The following is a 24181-nucleotide window of genomic DNA, read 5'->3' as shown; positions in this document are numbered from 1 at the left end:
ATAAGCATTGATTGTCCAGCCACATCTTGAATATGCTTTGTCGGTTTGGGTTCCAATTAGTTCAGCAGGTTTNTGCCCATGCAGTCCTCGGTTTCGTTTCGTTCAGTGCACTTTGTTTGATCTCATGGCTGCTTCCCAATAATAGCCGCATACACCATGTCCAGTCCAGCCTTGGTTCAATCCCTGGAGCCGAGTGAGGCCCCCGCCCCCCATTCGCCCCCGCCAGACCCGCCTTGCATAGGGTTGAAGGAGGTGTACACCCTGCTCAACAAGTCCTCGCGGGTGTCCAGAAATGTGCGGGCTCAATGGTATTTCTCGCTCTTGGCCAAAGACAAGTTCGCTGTACACAAGTATGAAAGCATCCAGGACTTCCAGAACCGCGGCGAGATGGATATTGTGGGCTTGGTTCCGGAGGAAGCCCGTCCCGTTTGGGAATGGGATTGGGATGTGTCCCATTTGTACAACTACCGTCTCACGCCCCTGTCCCAAGTGCACTTTCTATCCCAACGCTATTCCTCGGTCTTTGTGTTAGACCTGAGTCCCTCGGGCGCGGCTCAGGATTCGTTCCTGACCTCGGGGGCCTTGGACAAGTTCCTGACCATCCTCCGCGAGGCCCTGGTCAATTTAGCTCGACCTTTCTATATCCCGGGCAGTCAGCTCCTGTTCAAACCTGACATCTTTGTCACGGTCATGGCTTGGACGCCGTTCTTGACCTCGACCACGTATTTGGTGCTGAAACAAGGCTGGCTGTTGACCTCGGAGAATGTGGATCAGTTGTTGGCGGCCGTCATCCGAGCCTTGCTGAGATTGGAGGAGGTGGTCTCGGATACGAATAGCGTCGTTCAGGATGATATCACCACTATTCGTTCCGAGTCCGAGCGGATGATGGGCGCTTTGTTCGATCATCCTAGTCAACCTCCGCTTCTAGGTCCGTCCGTTCATGTCTCTTCGTCAGATTCGGCCTTTGTTTCCATGATCAAGGCCGCCGTGCTAGGCCTTCAACTTTTGCCCACCAATACTACCTCAAGTATAATTTACATCGGCGATGCCATTATGAGCTTGCCGGATATCGACAAATGTGATTCGGTCTTGAACTCTTTGCGGACGTTGTCGATATCGTTGTCGTTTTTGAAGGTGTTGGACCGAAGTCACGCAGATGCCAGTTTGACCAATGGGCCCAATTTTGACCTTTTGAAATTCATCGCTTTGAGTACATACGGAACTTTCCTCACCGAGGTAAGTACGTCGAATTGAAATGACGATGGATGGAGGCAGCCTTTACGCACAAGCTCGTGTTTGTCTTAAGGTCTTATGTAACTCTGTTCATCTTTTCAGCTCCCGAAGATCCACAATGAGGATTATGTTTACAATATGAACGCCTACCACGAAGCGTTCCTTTGCTGGAGCTTCCGAAAGACTTTGGATCAACTGAGACAACATCAGATGGACATGTTGAAAAACAAGTATTTCCTCTCGGTGGACAATCTCGGGGTGCAAAAGATCTTGAATATGGATGTCAAGAGCTGCTTCACCAGCGTTCTCTCTTGTCGGTTAAGGGAAGGGTATCTCATGAGTCATGTGAATGTCTCTTCAAAGGAAAGCCGGATCTCGGTGGTGTTGACCTTGCCTTGGAAGATCTCCTCTTCCATCCATTACAAGCTCAGCTCTCCTTGGCCTTTAAAGTCCACCAACGAGACCAAAGTGGAGCTCCAACTTGAGGGCGACTACGACATCATCCATGATATCATTTGTCAGCGCGATAAGTACTTTGACTCGGGCGAAAGAAACTCCATCATTCGGAAGTTCTATGTCATTGTCACCCATTTGACCCGGGTTGACCGTCTCTTGGCCCATTTGGAGTCCTTCGCCAAGGTCAAGGCTAACTATAGCATCCCTGACACGATAGCGGGTGGGATCCCGCTTTTCCATGTGCCTCCCAATATGCAGAAACCAGAGTTGTATCAGGTAGATCCAACCTCGGGTGCTTTCGTCTCGTTTTGGCGTCCGATTTGCTCTCTAGATATCAATGTGTGGCATCGATGGATGCACACGCATCGGGTAAACGCTCTTATGCACCACGACTACCCTTGGCCAAAGCACTTGTTGAGTCCCAATAGTAGTGGACGCTATACCATTGTACAAAGCAGAAAGGCCATGTCCCAATTGACTAATGTGCTCAAGGCCAATTCGTCCTTCACATTGGTCGAAGGACAGTCCTATGTAAAGTTTCTGTTCAAGGAGGAGGGCGATAAGGTGCCATTCACGTTCTATATCATCCGGCTCACTTGCAACCCTCCTTGTGTCGTGATTTGGGTGGCTTTCTTGGGTGGCACATCCGGCGTCCTGAGACATCACGAGGTCCAGAACTTGAAGCAGAGTTTGAGCTCACTGACCATCACTCAGAGCAATCCGTGGAAATTCAACCACGAGGTCACGGAGCAGAATGCTTGCACCCAAATCCAGAAGCCTTTAGACAAGGTCCTCATTCGATACTTGAACGCCCCCAAGAACGTGGAGTGCATGATCGACCCGGAGTTGTTCAATTCAGCCAAAGCTCGAAGTCAAAGTCCGGGTCCCTTGCCTCGGAAGCTTCACTCCGTAAGTCCCATGGGCGGGTTCTTCATCACTCTAACCCAATACCTCACCCATGTCCGATGGGTATGGAACATCGTAGACACGAGTCAAAGGCCAGTGGTTTGCTCCCCCGCTGCTGTGGCTCGGATCTTGCAAATGGTGATCAAAATAAGACTCCTTCAGGGCTTCTTCTTTGCCTACTCGAAGAATGGCGTTCAGAACTTGGTGAGCGAGATTCAAGCCAAACATGAGAATGAGTCGCCTCAACCATTCATTCTTCAATACATTGTGTATCCTCTGAGCTCGTCTCCGAGTCCAAGTGTGGACTTCTCCACTGATGAAGGTGAAGATATGGAAAGTATCGTGGCCGATCGAGAAGCTTGCACCACCCTGATATCAGAGGTCTGGATCGAGCCCCAAAATGGCGAGGTGGTCACTGAGGGGCCCTTTCAAGGCTGTGATTCCAATGATATATCCAAGGTCATCTTCGGGACGGATCACGAAGTGATTGCTCTTCATGCTACCATTGAACACTTGGCGGTGGTTTGCCAAAAGTCCCCATCCACGGAGGATATGATTGAAATGTGCCACAGATGCTTCAATCGTTGTAGCAGTAACGAGGATGTGAGTGCCAAGCGCATTCAAATTTCCACCGATATTGTCGGTTTGGCCATGGCCTCTCCTAAAGTGGAGATGCGATTCTCCAGTTTCGTTCAAAGCTTCTGCTTGACGCCTGATTTCATTTTCAAACACAATCTGAATCAGTGTGAGAAATTGAATCGGGCCAATGATCGGCTCTTCACCGCTTTCCACGAGGAGCTCGTCGATCTCTTTGATTACGAACAGACTCTAACCGGCGAAGAGTCTCAGAGAATCGGCGATTTCTTGGCCACGTCTTGCCCCGATCTCAAGGTCCAGTTCGCCACAAAGAGACATGAGATTGATGAGGAGATTGAGAACTTGCCTCGTTGGAAATGCTACGCTAAGGGCAATGGCAAAGGCCACGTCCTTGTCACCTTCTTGCCTTACGCCCATTCCGACCTGAAAGAGCTGCTTCTTTCTGAGGGCCATGAACTCAACGAAAACAATCCGAATCTCCAAATGAGCAAAACGCCCATGCCTGATCAATTCAGCGGTGGAGATAGTTTCAGCTCCGAGAATCAGAGCATCTTGTCCTTCGATTCTCGGAAGAACAGTTTCTCTGGATTTTCGAGCACCATGTTGATTCCCAACTCTCAACCTCAAGATGATGAAGCCTTGACTCGAGTTCGATCCCAGTCCTTGATCCGAATCCGGAAGCGCACCCAAACCATTGACAATAGCGACGCCATTGGACGCAGACGGAGAAACTCCACTCACACCAACAAGGTTCATCATTCATCCAAACGAACAGACTGCTCACCCGCCAAGCGATCCCGGACGCACACTTTCTCGCACATGAAAGGCATCCGAAGTGAAAGAAATGCCAGTGCAGCTTCATCGGTTTCGAAAGATGATACCATAGATTGCTCGAGTTTCCACCCTTGCCAAGAGCATGTTGCCGGATCTGTGGCCATTCCCATGTACACTTTCTCTTGCAGTGAGAAACACCTACTCACTTTTCTCATGTCCAAGAAGACCAAACCCAACTTGCACAAGAGTCTCGACCTCCGATGGAGACCTGAGGAGTCCGAAGAGACCGTTTTGGAGCCTCGGACCTTGGGTGATCAACCCGACGAATTCGATCCGACCTTCTTGAAACGGATCGAAAAACGTTTCTATAAAGCTTTTGTGTCCGTTCTGTACGGATCGCTTCAACAGGGTGCACCCATCCACAATGACGATGTTCAGCAAGCTGTGGATTTATGCGATGTGGAATCCGTGGTCGAGGTGAAATTGAACGACTTCTTGGCTAGTGTTTGTCCCCACACACTCGAGAGAAGTAATGCCACCGGGGAGAGACAAAAGAAGTGCTTTGAAAACTTCCTCAATCATGAGGTGATGCGGAAGAAATTCAGCGATATCCTCCAGAAGTCATTCAAGAATGTCCCCGGGCCCTCTGAGTTTTACTTCTATCGGAACCTTAGTCGGGAACAGCAGAAACCGACCCCATGTTCAGCGGCCGTGATCGCCACTCATCGTCAAAGGCGAAATACAAGAGATACAAGCTCGACTCGGGATGATGAGACCAGCCATTTCCATCTAGAAGTGGACCAATGCTCGTCTAGACATGAACACGAGGATCAAAGTCAGGTCTCTGGCTACATTTCTCCTCGAGGAGATGATCAGTTGTCTTTGTGTTCGAATATGGTCTCGGAGTTGAGCGATTCCAACGATTGGCCAGGAGATATTCCCTTGGATAATCCTCTGTTCTTCCAGATATCATTGATTGCTCAAGGCGACAACAATTTCTTTCTCAATCTTCCCATCACCCATTTGCCATCGTGCTATTTGGATCTAGCCAATGATTTACGCCAAGCCATTCATGAATACAGAAGCGAGGATCCAGCATCCAGCGACCCCGACCACATTCCGGCCAATCTCATGTTGAAGCTCAATGTGACCCTGATCTCGTGCGATTTCCAAGACGCTCTGGCTGATGGGATTTTGGAGCCCCATTTGATGACGCCGCACATCTTGGAGAAAACAGACTACATCGGCAAGCATCAACTCAACACGATTCAAAGAAAGGCCATTTCAGAAATGGTGGAAGACATTCATTGGATGATTACCGATGAGATTGCCTTCTCCAAGGCAAGCTCAACTCACATCACCCAAACAATGCTCAAAGCCATTGTGGCTCACGTGGAGGCCTCGATCTCCAAACCGGGTTGTTCGATTGTCAAGTGTCCCTTAGATTTCATCATGAACCGAGAGAAGAGCATGGAGGTGATGATGGAGCAAATCAGCCTGATTGCCCTCCCCAATTTTCAAGTGATCCCAAAAGGCCGTTATTGGTACTTGGTTCGAACCTCCACCGAGGATTCGAGCAAATCCAAGCTCTGGTTGGTCTTGTACATCAAGGATGAGAAGGTCAATATCATATTTCAATATCGAGAGGGTCAGTTGAATATCGTTTTGCCGTGGCGACAAGCCATGCAACGATTGTCGGTGAAAATCTCGGAGGCCTTGGACTACGTGAACAGAGTAATGTTACTCCAGAATTTGTCGGAAACCCGCATCTGCAATCGACTCCTTGACCCTGAAAGCCCGGATGATGAGGAGTGGCAGGGGGTGTCACCGTTCCAAGACGCTGAGGATGAGGGCAATTGTCTTCAAGCAAATTTGAACTTGGTTCCCGGAAAATATTCTTGTCCTCAAGTTTGGGAGAAGCGATTCATGCTCCACCCAAGACTCATTGAGACTCGTGGACCAGATGTCACTTCCAGAGGCTTCATGGCTTTGAAATTGGTCATGAGCGCCTTTGCCGTTCAAAACCGGAAGAATATGTTCGTCTATCAAGATGAGACGGGGACTTATTACATGAAACTAACAGAGCATATCTCATCCAGCCGACACTCCTCGTTTGTCAAGCGATCGAATTCGAACCAATCCATCGGCGGCGGCCTTCAAGGTCCAAGATCCATGTCTATTAGTGGCGGGGCTTCATCCCAGCTGAAAGCTCGTCATCCATCGGTTTCGGCGAGTGAATGTGCAGAGCTGGAATTTCCACAAAAAAACAATGATTTCATTGATTTGAAGATCTACGGTGTTTCCCAGCCAGGATCGACCATCACCGAGAGTCTTGTGAACGTCTTGCAAAACAAACTAGATGAGAAGGTGGTCGAAGTCCTGTCGACAATTCTTCAAAGAAATCCCATGAGTCGATTGATGCCAGAGGATGTCAAGTTCTTGCAACCCGCCGATTCTGAACCCAGCAAAGCCATCCGATTTGTCGCCCCAACCATCAATTCTGACTATCTTCCAGTTCTTTGCCAATACTTGGTTCAAAACCTCATTGAGTCTCGTTTCATTTCTCCCAAGTTCTCGTCATCCCGTCGTGAAAACAAACTCCGCGGTATCGGCGATTTTGATGAGGTCCTCATTCTGAATCGAAGTAAAGATGGCGGAGGCTCCTCTGGCCAAGTTGGTATTGGAGTGGTGGCCTTTAAATTTGAAAAACGTGACCTTGGCGAAGGTTCTGACGAGTCTTGTCGAACATTGGCCCAACTAATGAGGATCCAGATGGTCGAGACTGATTCTCCAGAGGATAACGAATCCAAATTACACTTCCATTTCTACATTTGGGAGCTGGGTAAACTGGACCTTGAGGCCATGATCACGACCATCCATTCGGCCGTTCAGCAAGCCATGTGGGACCTGACCTTGGAGTATGTGTTGCTCTCGAAACGCTTTTCGGAATTTCCAAATGTGGATAACACCTTGCTCACTTTGGTGAATTTCTGGCTACCCTTGGGACTGGAGATGCACGTTCCAGCTCTGACGGAAAAGATCTTTAAGGTGAAAGGTCGCACCAATTCCAAATTCTTCCTCGAGGATGTGTACAAAACCATTCGAAGGATCTTTCCAACCGGAGCCATTGAAGTATACAGTCGCTTTGAACAAGGCCACGCTCCATTCAAAAGAGTCACTGAGAAGAACTACCCCTCCCCAATATGTTCCAGTAACCCAGTTCTGTTCTCATTGACCATTCCCAAATCGAGAAACTTGGAAGAATTTGCCGCCAATCCCGGTAAGAGCGATAATCTGCGGAAATTCGTGCTTACCTCCAACAGCAGACCTCGATCCCTTCATGTTATGGTCTTGCTCCATCGGGATCAACTGCGGGTGTACTTCTACAATTGTTCCAAGGTAGTGACCGATCGGTTGAACCGAAATCTCCAGTTCCTGATGGATTGGACCAGCTCAAGAGTGAGCTTGAAGGAGGCTATGGCCGCCCAAAAATTGGCCGTGCTAAAAGACCGGGATTTCTTTGACCCCGAGTCAGATGATTATCAGGAATGCCCCGACGTGGAACACCTCCTCCAACACTCTGTTCCCCAACGTGGACAAAAAAGCCCTGTCCTTACTCCGCACGCTATAGCGTCCTCCAGTGAGAGCTTGTCCACCTTGTATTGCAACCAAAAACGGGCTCACTTGGGTCAGAGGTTGACGTCCCACTCCACGGGCACTCTCATCAAGGACATTGCCAAATTGCGACTGGATCAACGCCACGAAATTCTACCTTTGTGGATTCATCGACGGAACGAAGTCCAATTCTTCCTCACTGAAGGGGTTTTGGATCTAGTGATCTCGCTCTCTCGACCCGTTCATTTCTGCATGACCCCAATTATGTTCCTACCCAAATGGAGGATGCAAGCCCATGCCACGCGGTTCAAAGAGGGTGATGTGGACGCGGCTGAAGAGTTGGAAAATCATTTGTTGAATGCCAAGTTTAGAGGCCAAGCCCTGGACGAAATGAACAATAACTTGATTATCAAGCACTATATCAAAGAGTACCGCCAATATTTGGAATGGATGTCCTTCGTGGCCATTCCTTGCGATTCGGCCTTCAACGTCTTGAATCCGCCTGTGGCGTACTTTTACAAGATCCTGGCTGGGGGGTTACTCTTGTTCGAGATTGGGTCCAAAGAGCCGTTCATCTATACTAAGTTGTATGCCCTGGAACACACCCGCATTCAGAAGACGGCTTACCACAAAGAAGACCTGATGAAGGCGTGGACCTCGTTGGTCATGGAGTGCGATCGGATCAAGTTCCTACTTCACCATCATTCCTTCACTTACGATTTCCACTTGCGAGCCTTGTCTGAATTCGCTATTGGGAAGATCAACATTCTCCGCAATGGCTTCCACTTGACCAGTTTCATATCCAACTTCATGAAGTACTACAACAAGAGCCCCAATTACGCCAGGAACATCATCTTCAACCAACAACTGGAGGTTGATCTCAGTTTGGTCCAATCTGAGCAACTCTTCAACTACATCCTGAGCCATGAGAAAGAGTATGGGTTTCACGTTCTTCGCATGGAACCCCTCTACGACGAAGGTGAGGTGTTCTCCAATGATTTCCTTCTTACCACGCAATCCTCGCATCGCGTTCAAGCCATCTCAGGAGAAAAGCGGATCACGGTCGAGTTTGATTTGACCATCATTCTCTCGTGCTCCAAAACTACTGCCAAAGACTCGCTGACCCTGAAGGGCGTGTTTATCTTTACCCAGAAAAACGATCAGTTCCCCATTTTGTACAAAGAACAAAACCACAAGGGGATCTTCAAGCCGGTTTTGGGTGCCCCTTTCTCGTTGGCCAATTACCCCGTCATGAATCACAGCCCCAACCAGGGGGAAGATCCCATTGATCCGGAGAATGTACTCTACATTGGATATTACTCCAGCCACGAGCAGAGCATCCAATCCATGGTGGATCGAGAGTCCAAGCATTTGAAGGCCAAGCTCAGCCAGATCTTCCAAAATGCCGAACGAGATTGCCGTAAAGACACTTTGTGGCGAAAAATCCTCTTGGATTCTGCCAAGCCCGACCATACCATTGAGGAATTTGAAGAGCTCGTTGGTCTAATCGAGACCCAAGAGACCTCGAATCCCTTTTCCTCCTTTTCATTCGAATCCCAAGGCCTGAAAAACAGACTCCACGAATGGTTGTCAGATTATTTCCCATTAACCTTTCGCCACCTGAGCTCCAACTATCAGGAACACTTTGTCATCACGGAGGAGAGTATGTTTAGCGTGGCTGCCGTTTTCTCCATTGATTATGGCACACCTCAAACGGAGGTGTCTATTTACAGCCTAAATCGAAGTCCGGAAGCCCATAAGAACGCATTGCGCGACACTCTTTGCAACGTGATTTCCTACTTTTTGTTCCGCGAGACATTTTAAACGAGAACCCGATTCTCCTGATGACGAAGATGCTCTTTTGTCAGATACAATTTTTCCACGTTATATTATTTTGACTCTTCTTGGAGGGGTAATATATATATATAGGTACAATAAATGCACATTTCACAACGAGATATATATGTCTCTATATTAATATTGAACGGAAGGATCAGTTTGCGGTAAAATCTACTTCATTTGGTTGATATGAGGAACAAAAATATCTTTTTTGCAATCAAAATAGCCCAACTCGAAACATTGGAAATGCATTTGCCGGAGTGATGTTCGGATTCATGACGTAGATAAGGTTCAGGGACTTGAGAGCGGCGTGCCTTTTGGTGTGTTTTTGAGATCAACAAGCTTTCAGGTTAAGGCCTCGATGGAAGGCCTGAGAGTTTTGAGTACTTTGACGGCTTTCAACCATGGCTCGAGACCAAGTTTGTCGCTCGAATTCGGTCGATTGATCAAGGACACGATCACGCCCGAATTCAGAAAGGTACACATGTCATGACAGAGTTCCTTTAGAGTCAGGTTGAATGTATTGCAACGCAGGAAGAACGTGGTTCGAGTCAGGGTGGAGTGGTACTCTTGTAAGAGCTCAGTAATGAAATCCGTCATAGAGAGGTCCTCTTCCTCGAAGATCTCATCGCAATCCAAGGTGCCAATTATGGCGGCAAAGATATCCAAAAGCGGGGACCCTATACAGGAATGTGCATTAAACCCTGGCAACTTCATGCCGCTGCTCTTACAAGTTATGTTGTCGGTTTTGAAGGTAGTTTGACGTAAGTCAAGATACCCTCCATGAGTGATCACACAAAAGGGTAAGGCCGAGATGGAGGTCAAGGATTGGATCTGAATCTTGACACGGGTCTCTTCATCATCCGTCAGAAGCTGTTCCCGTTTCAATCCCTTCAATAAGGGTTCCAATAGGGGACTGGAAAGCAGGCCTCGATCATCCTCGAGTTTAAGAGTACGTACCAGATCCTGAAATAAACTGGGCGCCGATTGGCGAATGGAGTAGAATATCCCATGGATTTTGGCCAGACAGCCCATGAGCAAAAGATATTGCTTGCGAAGAAGCTCTGATGGAGAGGTCAAACCTGTCTTGGCGGTCACATCCTTCTGCGGTGGAACGCCTGAGGAGCAGGACGACTGGGAAGAGTGGTCCTTCCTGGACAGGGATTTGCTTTGCCGCCAATTGGTGAGAAGGGGTAAAGGGAGCAGCGTCGACACATCGGAGGCTTGGCGGCAGACAAACTTTTGCATCTCTCTGGCCACCAGGGTAGAATTTCGTTCAGTTTGAAGACGGTCCGGATCGGCCAGAAGGGACTCGGCATCGTCATCCAGGATGGGTGGCAAAATCCTCGGCAGGGAACTGGATCGCTGCCTTAAGAAGGCCTTGCCAGTTTTGGTTTCCAGTGGACCGCAGGGCGGAGAGGTTGATCGGATTTGAGTAGCGACCCGAGGTTGACCTCGGGTAGGCGAGGTGGAAGAAGGCTCTAAACTAATCTCATTATCCTCGGGCACTACCGAGATGTCCACCGAGGACGAAAAGGGACTCTTGGATACGGTGCGATGACGGTAGGTGCCCTTGGCAAAACTACCCAACTCCACGGATCCACTTCGATTTCTTTGACCCAACATCATTCGTGACACGTTGATTTTGGGCGAGAACATGTTGCCATGATGCTTGGGAGTGGAAGCGGAGCTGGAACATCCGGACATTGGGGACACGTTTCCGCTTTTGGTCTTGTTCAATTCCGTCAGCATACACGGGTATTCTTCATCTTTGATAGAGCTTAATCCAATCAAGTGTTGCTTCCGCAAATCCTTGACGTAACCTTCTTTCGTATCGAAGCCCTCCGCCAGATTATCTAAGCTCCATCGACGGTTCAATTTAATTTTAGAGGCCCCTGTGATCGGAGGCCGTTTCTTGGCATGAAATGGCGAGACCGTGAGAGGCACGCCAGGCGATTTTGTGGCCATTGAAAGTGCTTTAAGTTCACCACTTCGAGGATCAATTCGGATTACTTCTTTCGTCTCTCTTGGTGCTCCCACAAGTGATCAATTATTGGCCGCTTCCATTTTTTATTTTCCTTCAAACAGGGCGAACGGTTCAACCTCGCTTCAAGGGCACCGAGCAACGTTCTTGGGCAAGTATCAACGCACTGATGGTCTTTGCCAGACTGCGCAAAGGTTTGGCTTTCGCTTCTCGGCCTCTCTCTCTCCTCTTTAGTCAAGACGGAGACGCAAGACCGAAATGGCCTTTCAAACGGGAGTGTTCCACAAGAGAGAACTAAACCATCCAGAACCAGGCCAGTACAGCCCCCAAAACGACCCTGAGAGCGAGGAAGTGAATGCGAAAGAGATGGAACCGAGGCCAAGAGCATGGCACTGGCGAAACCAAACCACATTAACGCTGATCTTGACGAGCTTCCGCTAACTGATGTCTAAATTTCAGAGCTTTTCGTAGCGTCTTTGATTTGGGAAGCCATGATTTCACATCAGATCAGAACATACTAAAGCTTGTTAAAAAAAGTAGAATCTTGCCCTTGCCTTTAATATCTGCCCAGTCCATGAATGAACTGTTGTTATCTAGAACAGTCGACGATAATCTTTTAGTGAATACGCAATTGTAAAATAGATTTAAGGTACGCAAGGGCATTGTGATTATTATTGTTGGGCTGGGCTAAAGATTAGAAGGAATTAAATGGGCTTTACAGAGAGAGGCATCTCCGCCCACGTTAGTGATAAGTCGCCTTTCTCACAAAAGAGCACGCTTTTATTGTACCTTCCATATACAGGTAGTGGTAATTTCAATCAACATCATAGCTGAGAGCTCTAAGAATAATGATAACAATTGCAGGAGATGCTGTCAGAATGAGAATGATTTGATTATTCAGAATGCACTATTTTGGGGGTCAATGATTGTGCAGAAAGTATTCTCGAAACGAGCGATTCGATTTTCGCCTTGGCTCTTCAAACATCAATTTATAGAAACAAGCATTGCCAGTCAAACTCAAACAAAAAAAACACTTTACAGAGGGTTTTTGCACTAACAAAGCTGGTCTGTCACTCACTCGCAAACGCCAAAATTTGGAAAAGAAAATGAATCATGTTTTGGGCGAAAAAAAAGGAACGGGGCGGGAGAAAGAGAGAAAGGCTAAGATTTATCACAGGTTCCTTCCAATAAAAAAAAACAAAAGCACCCCAATTTATCGGTAATAGTTGGTGTACGTGGTAGATTGGCGAGAAGACGCCACCAATCACGGGTCCTTAAAGTGGCTGGAAATCAGTTTTCGTCCGTAATTCCTTGTAAATCCAGGCTTAATCCACTTTGACCACGCTATAGATTTTTCTCACGAACCAGAAGCAAGCAAAGAATCCGATTGTTCCTAGAAGAAGAAGAATCAAAGGTAAATAAAGCTAGTTTCGAAATCACGTCAAGGCTGTTCGTTGAAAAATGAACCTGGTTTGGTCGCAATGAATAGGGCCGGTCAAAATTTGCACATCAAAGATTAGTGTGCAGTTTGTGCAATATTATCAACAAGTTTTGTATTTTGCAGGAATTTCAAAATTATGCAATTTCAGCTGTATAAGGCAAAAAACTTCAACTTTTCTGCAATCTCTCTTGTTGCGAGATTATTTTTTGCAACTTTTTTGTCACCCTCTTATCAAGAAATACAAAAAATGTCGTATTTGTCGCGCACATGGATTTCCCGCTTGCATGCACTGATACAGCTGTGACCGCCTTCCATGATTTCATTTTGTGTCAATTAAAACAAAAGAGAGATGAGAGATTTGTGTTTCTTCCTTCTCCCTTCAACATTAGACACATTTCAAAGTTCTTCATAATAGCCATTAATACATGAAAGGAGATTTCATGGGGTAGTTATCGTAGAAAATCCATCCATTTTTGACGTTTTGCCCCATTTTTTTCCTCATTTTGTGACTAACTAGGAGACTTCAATACTCCAATAATCCATTTGGATCAAAGGCAAGCATCAGTTAACTAGCGACCAAATGATAGATTGGGTCCAAAATATCTTTGTGGAAACTGAATCAAAATCAAAATCATCTGTGCTCTGTTTTTGCCACAGTTTACCAATTGCTGGGCACTACTAATGTAAAAAAACAGTCTTTCATAATTACAATTCTGAATGCAATCATTTTGATGCCCCATATTCATATTAGCTTTTTGTAATGAGTTCATTGGCTTTTTCATTATAAAGCCTTTCGTTTGCTATAAAAGATAAATTCATCTTTCCAACCCACCTCAATTTTGAAACTTGCCAAGTTTATCTAGGAGTTTTTGTGCAAATTCGCGTGATTTTTTAAATGCAATTTTGGTGTTCACACAGACTGTCTTATCTGCAAATTCTGGCGGGCCCTAATGATGAATGTGGAGAAATGTGCAAGAAGAATCAATCTTGGGAACAGGAGCGAGGAGAGTAGAAAGCGACACAACGACGCTTTTATTGCTTCCTCATCAATCACGATAAACTTTTTGTGGCCTGACATATCCACACAAATATTCATTACGTAAGGACTTTCAAATGCAAGTCTTGACCAATCTATTGGGGACGATTAGATTTACTCCCGAGGATTGACAAAGCCGTCAAGCTCCCTAGAGAAATTGGAACATTGTACTTGGAGGATTGAGTATTGCAACGATCGAGCGTTGGAAGCTCATTTCATCAAGTACTTTGATAGAGATTGAGAGAGCGAGAGCGAGAGAGGAAGGAAGGTTGGATGGCCTGAGGCCTTCATTCCTAAGCCTCGCAAGTGTGAGGCCACTATTGAGTTCTGATGGTAGGGTCATATAACTTGGATGATGGAATTGAAGTGTGTGATTGAGACACTTCAATTTCTGACCTCTAACTGTTTACCTTCAGGTATTTGGGCCCCTGAAGAGTAAAAACGATGTGTTTGCCATCCCTTAAATAGGTTTCAGACACAGCATGATAATCCAAGCTCTTTCGAAGTGATTGTCCCTCTGGCAATAGATGAGATGTCTCATAATGACCACTGCTGTCAAGCCCTTCTTTTGCGACTCATCTCTTTCCAGTTGCCTTCAAGAAGCCTCACTTTCTACATCAAAAGACCATTCTGGGAGCAATCCTTATCAAGGGCCAAGCGGGCCTGACAGAAATAGTGCCTTATATTTGATTAGGTTTCGTTCGTCTTTACCGGAAACTGAACTCGGGACATGATATCCATGAAGGGTTTGGACTCATCAAGACCATGTTTCAGACTCATGAAACATTCTTAGATCCCATAGGGTAGAATCGATGAATCATGGAGCCTCAATGAAGGACACAGATGCTACTCCTTGGATAGAAAAGACTACTAATACACGGTGAATCTGACATCAATGTCAGGTCAGAAAGCTAAAGCACAGAATAAATGCTAATATTTTCGACGCAAAAGAATTGAATACAATTCGTCCCTGTGAAGCAAAGAACTATTATTAAAGAATGTGAAAGCAAATTAAGAAACGCTTGAGATTTTCAAAACTGCCCAGTCTTGGCTTGTTTTTTTTTTACGGTAAAGAAAAAAACAAAATCAACGAAAATTCGAGGAATCGTAAATTATCCGTAATCCACATCGTGTTAGTCTTTGGTGAACCGCGTGTCTAATAGAGCTAAAAGCCTCTTGCTTTTGAGAAGATCACTTGGAACGGATATTGCACTGAGTAGAATGCCATCCTACGATGACGGATGGTGGGTGCCCAGAAGAATTACGAAGAGGTAGAAATTACGCCGAACTTTCGACAAGAAACTGTTCCAAACTAACTAAACCAAGAGCCAGAGAACAAGACACCAAAACGAGGTGCTTTATTGCGGCGAAAGACCATTCTCCTTCATCTACTAGCGGTATAAAATAAGCTAAAAGTTATATCCGTCTTTATTTTACCAGACCGCCACGAATAAAACGAAGCCCTAGAGAAAACGAGCTCGTTTGGCAGAATATCCAAGTAGTTTCATCTTCAAAGGAACTTTACTCACAGTTCGCCACTGATCCAGGTGTACTACGCAGTTTTACATGTTTCATTTCATCTGTTGAATAGAGCCTCCTAACGCCCAAAGGAACAGAATATATAATTAATTTCAATAAGCGGGAGAGAAGACCAATTCCCCTCGTGTGGTTTGTACTTGCACAAAGTGAGCTTAGTCGCTTGTCAAAGCATCCAGAATATGTTCCTATCGCGATGTTGGCAGAGTGTGTTGAGGGATTAATTCAATTAACTCATGGAGAGGAGACCAAAGGAGACAGACGAAAGGAACACCCGCCTTATCAGTTGGATGTCATTAAAGCTAATGAGTTCATTGGATGTCGACATGTCTGAAGAGTACCAGGGTTCAATCCCGAGACTTTTCATACAGCCTTATCCCAAGTTTCTTGATTTATTGAGTCAAAAGAACTTCAGAACTTACCGGAAAGCAAGAAGAACAGAAACACCATGATCGAGGTGTAGCCAAAGTAGAGGAATGTCGATGCCGGGCCTTCAATTTCCAATTTGGTTACAAAGTAATGTATGCAGTACACTGCCAAGTAAAATGCGGTGAATCCAGATGTCAAGAAGCTTCGCCACCACCAATGATAATCCTGCAAATTGACAACCATCGATTAGATGCAATCTGACGTCGAACGAATCTGCAAGCTTGACAATTCAAATTCAATGGCCCAAGTTTCCACGTCAATGGTTCCAGGAAGGGTTGAAGAGTTGAAGCGAAGTTCTTCCAAGAGCTCGTCTCGAAAGTTTTTCAAGAGAATTTTCCGAGCAAAGGGCAAAAGGAAGTTAGTTGGCTTTTGACACATTTCAGGGAGCTTGTTACTTTCAGATTGTACTCATTGGTTGGGAAAATGCCAAAAACTTAGGAAACTTCGCTGTCAAGAATGGCATCTTCTGACTGTGCAAAAGTGGTGAATGATGCTTTATAACTCTTACTTCGGCACACAGGTGGAAGTAGCAGAGCAAGATGGTGGTTTCCGAGCAAGTGATGAGCAGGATGATGAACACCAGGAACAAGAAGCCGTACATGTAGTAGATTTGAGAGGACCAAATCGAGTTCAAGACGAAAAACAGTTGGATGAAGATGCAACCGAAGGGTAGGACGCCACCCATCGCGATTCCTGGGATTGGCTGTAATGCAAGAGGGAGCAATTTTATAATCTGTTAAGTGCGAGAAAGCAAGCTGTGATGTTAGGGGCAACAAGGTTACTACCAAGAGAAGAGTAACGTAATGATGTTTTGATGCGTTTTATTCCGATTGTCTGAGTGTTTTTTCGTAGTTTTCAGTCATAACTTCACAGCCTTTCTTGTGTTGCTTCCCCTCTCCTTGTTTGAAGAAAGCTTATTTTCTAACTTTAAAATGTAAGAAAAAGAGCAGGAACTTTATGACCCCTGTCACTTATTTCTAGTCAACAATATTACTTGACCATTTTACATATTTTTGGATAATTGCTTATATAGCATAGCTTATAATACAACGGGTTTGATCACGGAATCAGATTAATCAGATGTCCAGTAATCTCGGATTTGAAGATTCCGGAAAGATAAGCCCTTACAACACATTTAAGGGTCAACGAGCAAAGATTCCGTTAGGTTTGTTCGTTTACCTTTAGAAAACACATACCAGACATTTTACAAGGAGGGATTTTAGTTTATCAGGGCATCTACGTACGAACAAAATGTTTCCCCAAAACTATCATTGCTGAATAATAATCCAGCATGTGTGAATAGGTAAAAGCAGGTAGTTTTATTTGACCGCAATATGGAAGCTGGTTTTGGATCAAGTAAATCCATAACTAATTACAGAAAAAATAATTCTACATTCACCATTCAAACATTTGTTTAGTCGTAAGTGCGTACTTCTTAAAAAGTTCAGCAGAATATAAATAAGCGGCATATCGTAAAAGAGCGCTCTGCAATAGAATAACTAAATCGAAAAAAAGCAACTTTATTGTCTATCAATCGGTGTCAAACCGCATTTCCATAGACTCACCTGAGTATAAAAACTTTGTTCCGGGATTTGTCTAGGAATCTGATTCGTTCGGACAGGGTGCTCCAAAGCACGCTTTCTGAAGCCGAAGAAGGCACCAACAAACGTTAATGGAACAGACACGCCAAACCAAAGTGCTAGGAGGGCCACTAATGTGAAGAACGGGATGGCAGCCGATGAGTCTTTGTACCACAAGACCAAATTCATGATGAAGAAGTGTCCAAACACAACCCTAAATAAAATATCGAATGATGGTGTCAGTTGTGATGGTCTATGGAAAGTGAAGTATGGCATATTCTATGGAGGAATTGTAGAGAAAAATGTATTGATGAAACATGAATAAGTGAAAAAGTTGCTCATTCAAACCCTCCCCCCAAAAAGGGACCATCAGTTGATTTCGAAATCAAAACCTAGGAAGTGAGTGATTATAAGGGAAGTACTTAACATTATTTACCACCAGTATTAACTCGCGAGGAAACAGAGGTTTGGTAATAGAACTCAAATTAGCACAATTCTAATTGACCATTTATATGGATTGCAGTTTTTTTCTAAACGTTTAGTGCACAATAGCCGACATATTAAAAGCACGTTTTACATGAGTAAACTAGTCAGGCAATCATTAATCCATTGATTAATGAATGCATTACTTATTTCATAATTTTACTTGATATCGTGTGTTCAAACACCGCTTTCGTGTTTCTAATTTAAGATGGTTACAATTTTGTAACGATGACCATTAAGGAACAATCTTCGTCACATGACTTGTAATGGGTTAATGGAATAATAATCTCAACCTTAGATGACGTACCCAGGGCAAAGCATTGATGTCAGCAAAACGTTGGATTTCCACTTTTCGCCCCCGAAGCTCTTGTAAATCCGTGCCGATACATAACCCGCGGGTGTTCCCAAACAAACGTACAAAACCAGGGCACAAGTCATTAGCGAGCCTCGATTAGCAGGAGACAGGAATCCCAAGCAAGCAAAGATTAGCGTGATGCCCGACATGGCCAAGATCTGGGCTCCAGAGCCAAGGAAAACAGACAGAAGCATTCCTTTGCGAGGGGGTCTGAACACGTCCCCATGAACGAGTTTCCAGCCAAATTCTTCTTGAGCATCTTCGCCAGAGTCGATTTGGTTGTAACGAGCAATATCCTTATGAAGAGTGCGCAAAAGGATCATGGCCACCATTCCTGAAAAGATTATGGGATAACGTATTAAAAGCGCTTTCATTGAAAAGATATTTACTTTATAGAGGGTGTTCGAGCAAAAATGTCCGCATTGATGTTTCTGATTGAAGATGGCTACAATTTTGTAACGTTGACTAAAAATCTTTGCCGCAAGACGTGGAATAGGTTCAATCATACAGTTTTATGGGCTCCTCCATTGTAGCCATGATGCTCTCAGTAGGAGCTTCACATGAGGCACACGAGCACTAGCAGTATCATCCTTTAGATTATTTAAGGGACATTTTGTGGCGGGAGGCTGCCATGAGATGATAGTTCTCAACCTCTTCATGGCGTACTTCAAGAAAGGGGTCGGCGGACCGTTTGAGAGGGGCAAACGGATACAAACAATTTTAGCAATCGTTTTGGCTTTCTTGGGCGCAAGCAAACAAAAAGGTAGAGCCTTTTTTGTTGTCCTTCGCTCATTTTTCTTGCTGAATTAAGATTGTACCTGCCAAAACAGATATACTTCACAAAAAGTTAATTATGCGAATCTTATTTTGATCAAGCAAACCATGATGGCGGTGAAGTCAGTTTCGAAAAATAAAAAAGAGTAAGATATGTTAAAGTCAGAATCATAACCAAGCCAGGAGAAAAAGGCGTTGAACGAAAATGAAGATTTAGAAACCTAGAGAAAACATGTTTCGGTTTTGGATTGCTAGAATGCATTCAAACGTATTATTCACGTACTATTCTCGACAATAATGATAAACGAATGATTGTTGCTTCAAAGAAAAGACTTGCTTTAATTGTGTTTTTTGCAACTCTCATTAATGTAACTCGCCGAGATTCTGAACACAAAAACTTACCCGAGAGGAACAAGACAATCACCAATGAATTCATGATGGAGAACCACTGAATATTGGTATGAGGCATGCTCTCGAGGATATAATCCCATCGGGAACTCCATTTGACATCCGCATTTGCAATGAACCGTACAGTGTACGAATAAGTGATGGACAATTTGCCATTATTCTCGGGTGTTGCCGGAATCGCCAAAGGCGCCTTGCTTTGAAGTGAGGCCGAGCAATCATCAGTCGGGCTCGCTCCGTGATCAATGGATCGAGGAGTGGCTTTCACAGCTGTAAATTATTCATCATTTATGACAATCACGACATTTACCCCCTTAAAAGCAAGTGATTCTTAGCACTTACATACGATACGCCCACCCATTTGATCGCTCAAATATCGACCCCAATCCTCGTTATTCCCGGGATGGTACGAGATCTCGAGATCAATGTGGTTAAAGATGTAGAAATGGTTGGGCTTGGTATAGTCTCTCGAAATCACGCAGGCATCCTTGGGATTGCCCTGCTTGTCCACAAAACATCCCATGGGGAATCCTGTCGCGCAATATTTCTGTCCACTTTCCACCGGATAGCACCAAGTGACCTTCAAATACATGAACACTTTTCATTAACCCCCCTGAATGACAGTAAATGCCATGATGCCACAAGGCCTTACGGGCATATTGTCCACGATCCAATGATGCTGATAGTTCATACTCATGCCTTTTCGGAGTTGGATGAGTTTCTTTTGACTGTCAGCATTCCTCAAATTGTACTCCTTGGTACAGACCGTTTGACATTTGTCGTTATTCTTATTGAAGACGATCTTAAGAGCAAAAAAAAGAAGTCCATTAGCCATATTAAAAAAATCATTAGCTAATGAGTGCCCTCTCACTTTATAAGGCGATGGCCGGATTCGCTCGCCGAAAACCACTTGTCCCAAATTCTCCGAAGGCCCCGAGGACGAATCCGATTTACAGAAATCGAAGCTGAAATGATAAGAAATGGACCCAAACAATAATTGTTTATATACATTACATTTATCATCTACTTACTGGTCATATTCATAAGGAATAACAGATTCTTCCGAGTTGAGCCGATTCACGTAGAGCTTAATTTCGGTCTGAAAAGCAAGAAGAACCCATAAGCATTCGGAATTTCAATCTCTCAATGGTTTGCAATGCCTTACTTGACATTTGCCGTCGTCGGCCCTTTCGCAATAAGTGACAGGGGCTAAACCGGGGAGGTAGAAGGCGTGGCAAACAGCCACCACCCCCACCAAGAGGGCAAGGGACTTCATGTGTGGGATTGAGTGGATCGAGATGAGTTATGTGTTGATGGGGAAGAGGAGAAGTAGTCACTGAATTGCTCAAAGATGAATCCACGCCAGTGAACGATCAAATTGATCATAGCAACGTCACCTCTTTTTGAGAAGGAGAGCACTCACAGTAAGGAGGCCGTACTTTGCTAGAATAATGAAGTAGAACAGTTATGCTGAAAAAAGCAAAACAAATCGACACAGGTGGTACAAGTAGAGACTAAAAAAGTTGACTGTTTTAGGCAGGAAGAGAAACTTTGTTTTTGGACCATGGATCTAGAAGAGAAAGCAGAAAGAAACTCGACAGCAAACAGGGATGGATCTCGAAAAGATTAAAGGATTTCCCGCGGAGGGGGAATTTTTGTAATAAGGGGTTTGGTTTTGGGAAAAGTGTTAGGTGCGAGAGCAGATTTGAGTTGCGAATATTGCGATGGAAATGGATTAAGTGCTGGGATTGGGTCATATGTCTTTGATTTGCTTACGTCAGAGAGAGTCAGCACCTCCGTGAAGGGACCTTCAAACAGTACAGATAAGGGGTGATATTTTGTCATGGCGGCCATGCTCGGCTGTTCTGAGGGATCTTGGGTAATTCTTATCCAATGCATATCCAAAAGATAGTAAACTGCGTTTCATGTGCAAACAAGACAAAAAGTGTGTAGCACGTTTTTTTAGCAAACTTAGAATATATTTTAACTTGTCAAATTGAGATGATGTAGGCGTTGGCGTGTGTCCTGGTACTTCATTTTTTTCGAAATATGCTTCTTTTGTTCTTGGGTTTTTATACCGATTCAGGGGAATGAGTTTCCCCTAAGTCATAATTAATAAAATATTTGGTCATACAATGCGTTTGAATTTGCCGCTCTAGGGCACCCTTGAACGAAAGGCTGGTCTGGGATTGTTACTAAAAATCGATCTAAATGTCGCTTAAAACTTATCAATGGATCTTACTAAGTAAGATCGTCAAAGAGAGCACAGTAGCAGGGTTGGTGCTAGGGTTGGTACAAAGAAGGATTTTTAGACCCTCGCCAACTTTTTTTCTGTTGCTCCGCTTCAGAGGCTTGGTAGTAGTAATGTCAGTATCTCTTCCTATGCTAATGATACAAAATTGGAAGTTGGTAGGGATGGTCAGGATTCCGGTTGTGTGGCAGAGGTCTTAGACCAAATCTACTCCTGGATTGCGACGAGTAACATGGCACTGAATGGAATGAAATTTCACTCAATGACCTTTGGGTCGACTCCATTAGACACTCCGCTATTAGATGATAAAGGTAAGGACATTGAGCAGGTCTCATCCATGAAGGATTTAGGTGTAATCCTCCAAGATAATGGAAAGTTTGATGAGCATATCCAGTTGAAAGTTGGTAAGGCTTTTCAAACAAGTGGTTGGATATATCGCACATTTAAGTCCAGATAGTATCACGATGCTAACTAACTCTGTACAAGTCGATTGTTCAGCCGCATCTTGAATATGCCTCTCCCATTTGGGATCCAATTAGTTCAGCAGGTTTGTAAAAGCTCGAGCAGGTCCAAAGATGTTTTACTAGGAACATTGCGGATATGAGAGAGCTCTCGTATTGGGAGAGGTTAGAAAGGTTGGGATTGTACAGTATTCAGAGAAGGTACGAAAGGTATCTGATACTGTACGTTTTCAACAGCATTCATGAGCTTTGTCAAAACACTGGATTTAGGGTCAACTGTAATGACCTTAGAGGTTTAACGTGCGGTTTGAGAGAGTTTTGAGAGCTCCTTCAAGCCCTCGAGCATCCATGCTAGTTAAAACAACGAAGTCCAACTCTTTTCTTTCTCGGACTCCTTCATTGTTCAATGAGGTACCCCCGCATGGTTTCTTGAGCGCATATTTTGAGATGGGATTTGTACCCAGTTGCACCTACTGCGAGTATCAGATAATTTCGTGAACCCACATTTTGAAATGCGACTGGGAAAAATCTAGTACTGTCGCATTTCAAAATTTGCGTTCACGAAAGCATGTGGGGGTACCCCATTTGCTGCCTTCAAATATTCGTAGGTCGTATGTTGGCGTTGATTCAGTAGCAGGATTTAAGTCAGACTTGGCCAAAGTTTTGACTAAAATTCCCAATCAACCAACCTTATATTCAAGGGTTAGCCAGATCAGCCAACTCTAATTCGTTGGTCAATCAAATAATATATTTAAATAAAAGTTAAGTACAATGAATAAATTTCCCACCTTGAAGTGCTGGGATTTCAATCCCGGCAGTTAATTAGATTTAAAGTTAAATCAAATTTTACACGTGAGGCTGCTTCTTTCACTAACGTTATAATTACTTCTCATTCACTAACGTTATATTTACTTCCCGGTTTAGAGCAAAGAGCGTAGAGACATTTGAAAACGAAGTTTGTGCTCGTGCCTAAGCTGAAGACTAAATAATTCTAGCGATTGAAGTTGTTCCCAATAGCTTTTGTGGTTCATGCCTGCAATATATTTAGCAATTTTTTTTGTATTTTTTTCAATCTTATTCAACCCTGCTGCGTTCATTGGTGCTCAAATTGGGAGGCATATTCTAAATGTAGTTGGACAATAGACTTGTTCAGAGTTTCATTGTTTATGCATCTCTGGATTTCAATATTTGGTATATCCAGCCGCAAGTCTGTTATGCTTTGATCACTTTCGATTGGATATGCTCTGCAAATTTTCTATTATTATTCCAAGGCATTTAATGGTCTTCAATGATAAAATGGGGTTCTGGCAATTGTTGGTGTAAATTGGCTTGTTTACTCCAGTTTGGTCGGACGTCAAGATTCAAAGCTTGTCCCCATTTAATTCCGTGTTTTGAGAGTTGACCCATTAGTATACAATGTCCAAGTCATTTTGCAGGTCTGTCTGGTTCCGTGAACTTCTTCCACACAAAAGCTTAGTATCGTCAGCATAGGAAGGTATTGAAGACTGGCGGGGCAATCCATGTAGTGAAGCAATGAATCGGGCCCAGAATAGTTCCTTGAGGTACCCCAGATACCACATGTCCAGGACGGCCTAAGCAGACTTCAACTCCAACGGCTTGAGTGCGGTTGGTTAGGAAATCTCTGATCCAAAAGTACATATTTCCTCAAGCACTTATCTAATTTTAACAATTAAGCAGTAGAATATGATCTAGGTGTACTTTGTCAAGTGCCTTAGCAAAGTCCAAGCATATAACTTGTACACAATCGTTATGTTGCATGTCCTCCATGTGCAGTCCCTCTTTTGTTCTTTTCATTGTGACAGGCAGCGCCCTCTGCTTCGCCTAGGTGCGGACAAGCAAAGGTAGAAACAAGAGAACATGCTCAAAGATGCCAGACTTTTGTCAAGGGATTATTTCATGAATAATTTCTTTCTCAAGTGTTGTGAGACAATGAATAAGCCAACAACTCATGTGGCAGACCTTTTGAATTCTTTGTGGGTGAAATTCAAAACAATTTTGACAGGCA

At 44.4% G+C, this 24181-nt stretch overlaps 2 protein-coding genes across 2 annotated transcripts; one reads left to right on the top strand and one right to left on the bottom strand.

Moving 5' to 3' along the window:
* The first annotated feature begins 99 nt into the window (after positions 1 to 99).
* Positions 100 to 9539, top strand: LOC131879792 (KICSTOR complex protein SZT2-like). Its single transcript, XM_059226209.1, has 2 exons — positions 100 to 1236; positions 1336 to 9539. The coding sequence occupies exons 1-2, from the start codon at positions 157 to 159 to the stop codon at positions 9403 to 9405; spliced, it is 9150 nt and encodes a 3049-aa protein (XP_059082192.1). The 5' UTR covers positions 100 to 156; the 3' UTR covers positions 9406 to 9539.
* Positions 9540 to 12162: 2623 nt separating this feature from the next.
* LOC131879793 (transmembrane 9 superfamily member 2-like) lies at positions 12163 to 20851 on the bottom strand. The gene is made up of 11 exons (XM_059226210.1): positions 20609 to 20851; positions 20475 to 20542; positions 20315 to 20408; positions 20096 to 20245; positions 19786 to 20023; positions 19441 to 19713; positions 18217 to 18598; positions 17412 to 17640; positions 16355 to 16549; positions 15840 to 16011; positions 12163 to 12797 (listed from the first exon to the last, which is right to left on the bottom strand). The coding sequence occupies exons 1-11, from the start codon at positions 20717 to 20719 to the stop codon at positions 12730 to 12732; spliced, it is 1980 nt and encodes a 659-aa protein (XP_059082193.1). The 5' UTR covers positions 20720 to 20851; the 3' UTR covers positions 12163 to 12729.
* Between the last annotated feature and the right edge of the window lie 3330 nt (positions 20852 to 24181).

This window comes from Tigriopus californicus, chromosome 4 (genome assembly GCF_007210705.1).
Source record: "Tigriopus californicus strain San Diego chromosome 4, Tcal_SD_v2.1, whole genome shotgun sequence".
Classification (NCBI taxonomy): domain Eukaryota; kingdom Metazoa; phylum Arthropoda; class Copepoda; order Harpacticoida; family Harpacticidae; genus Tigriopus; species Tigriopus californicus.
Note: the sequence above shows the minus strand (reverse complement) of the source record. Positions and strands in the feature narration are given on the sequence as shown.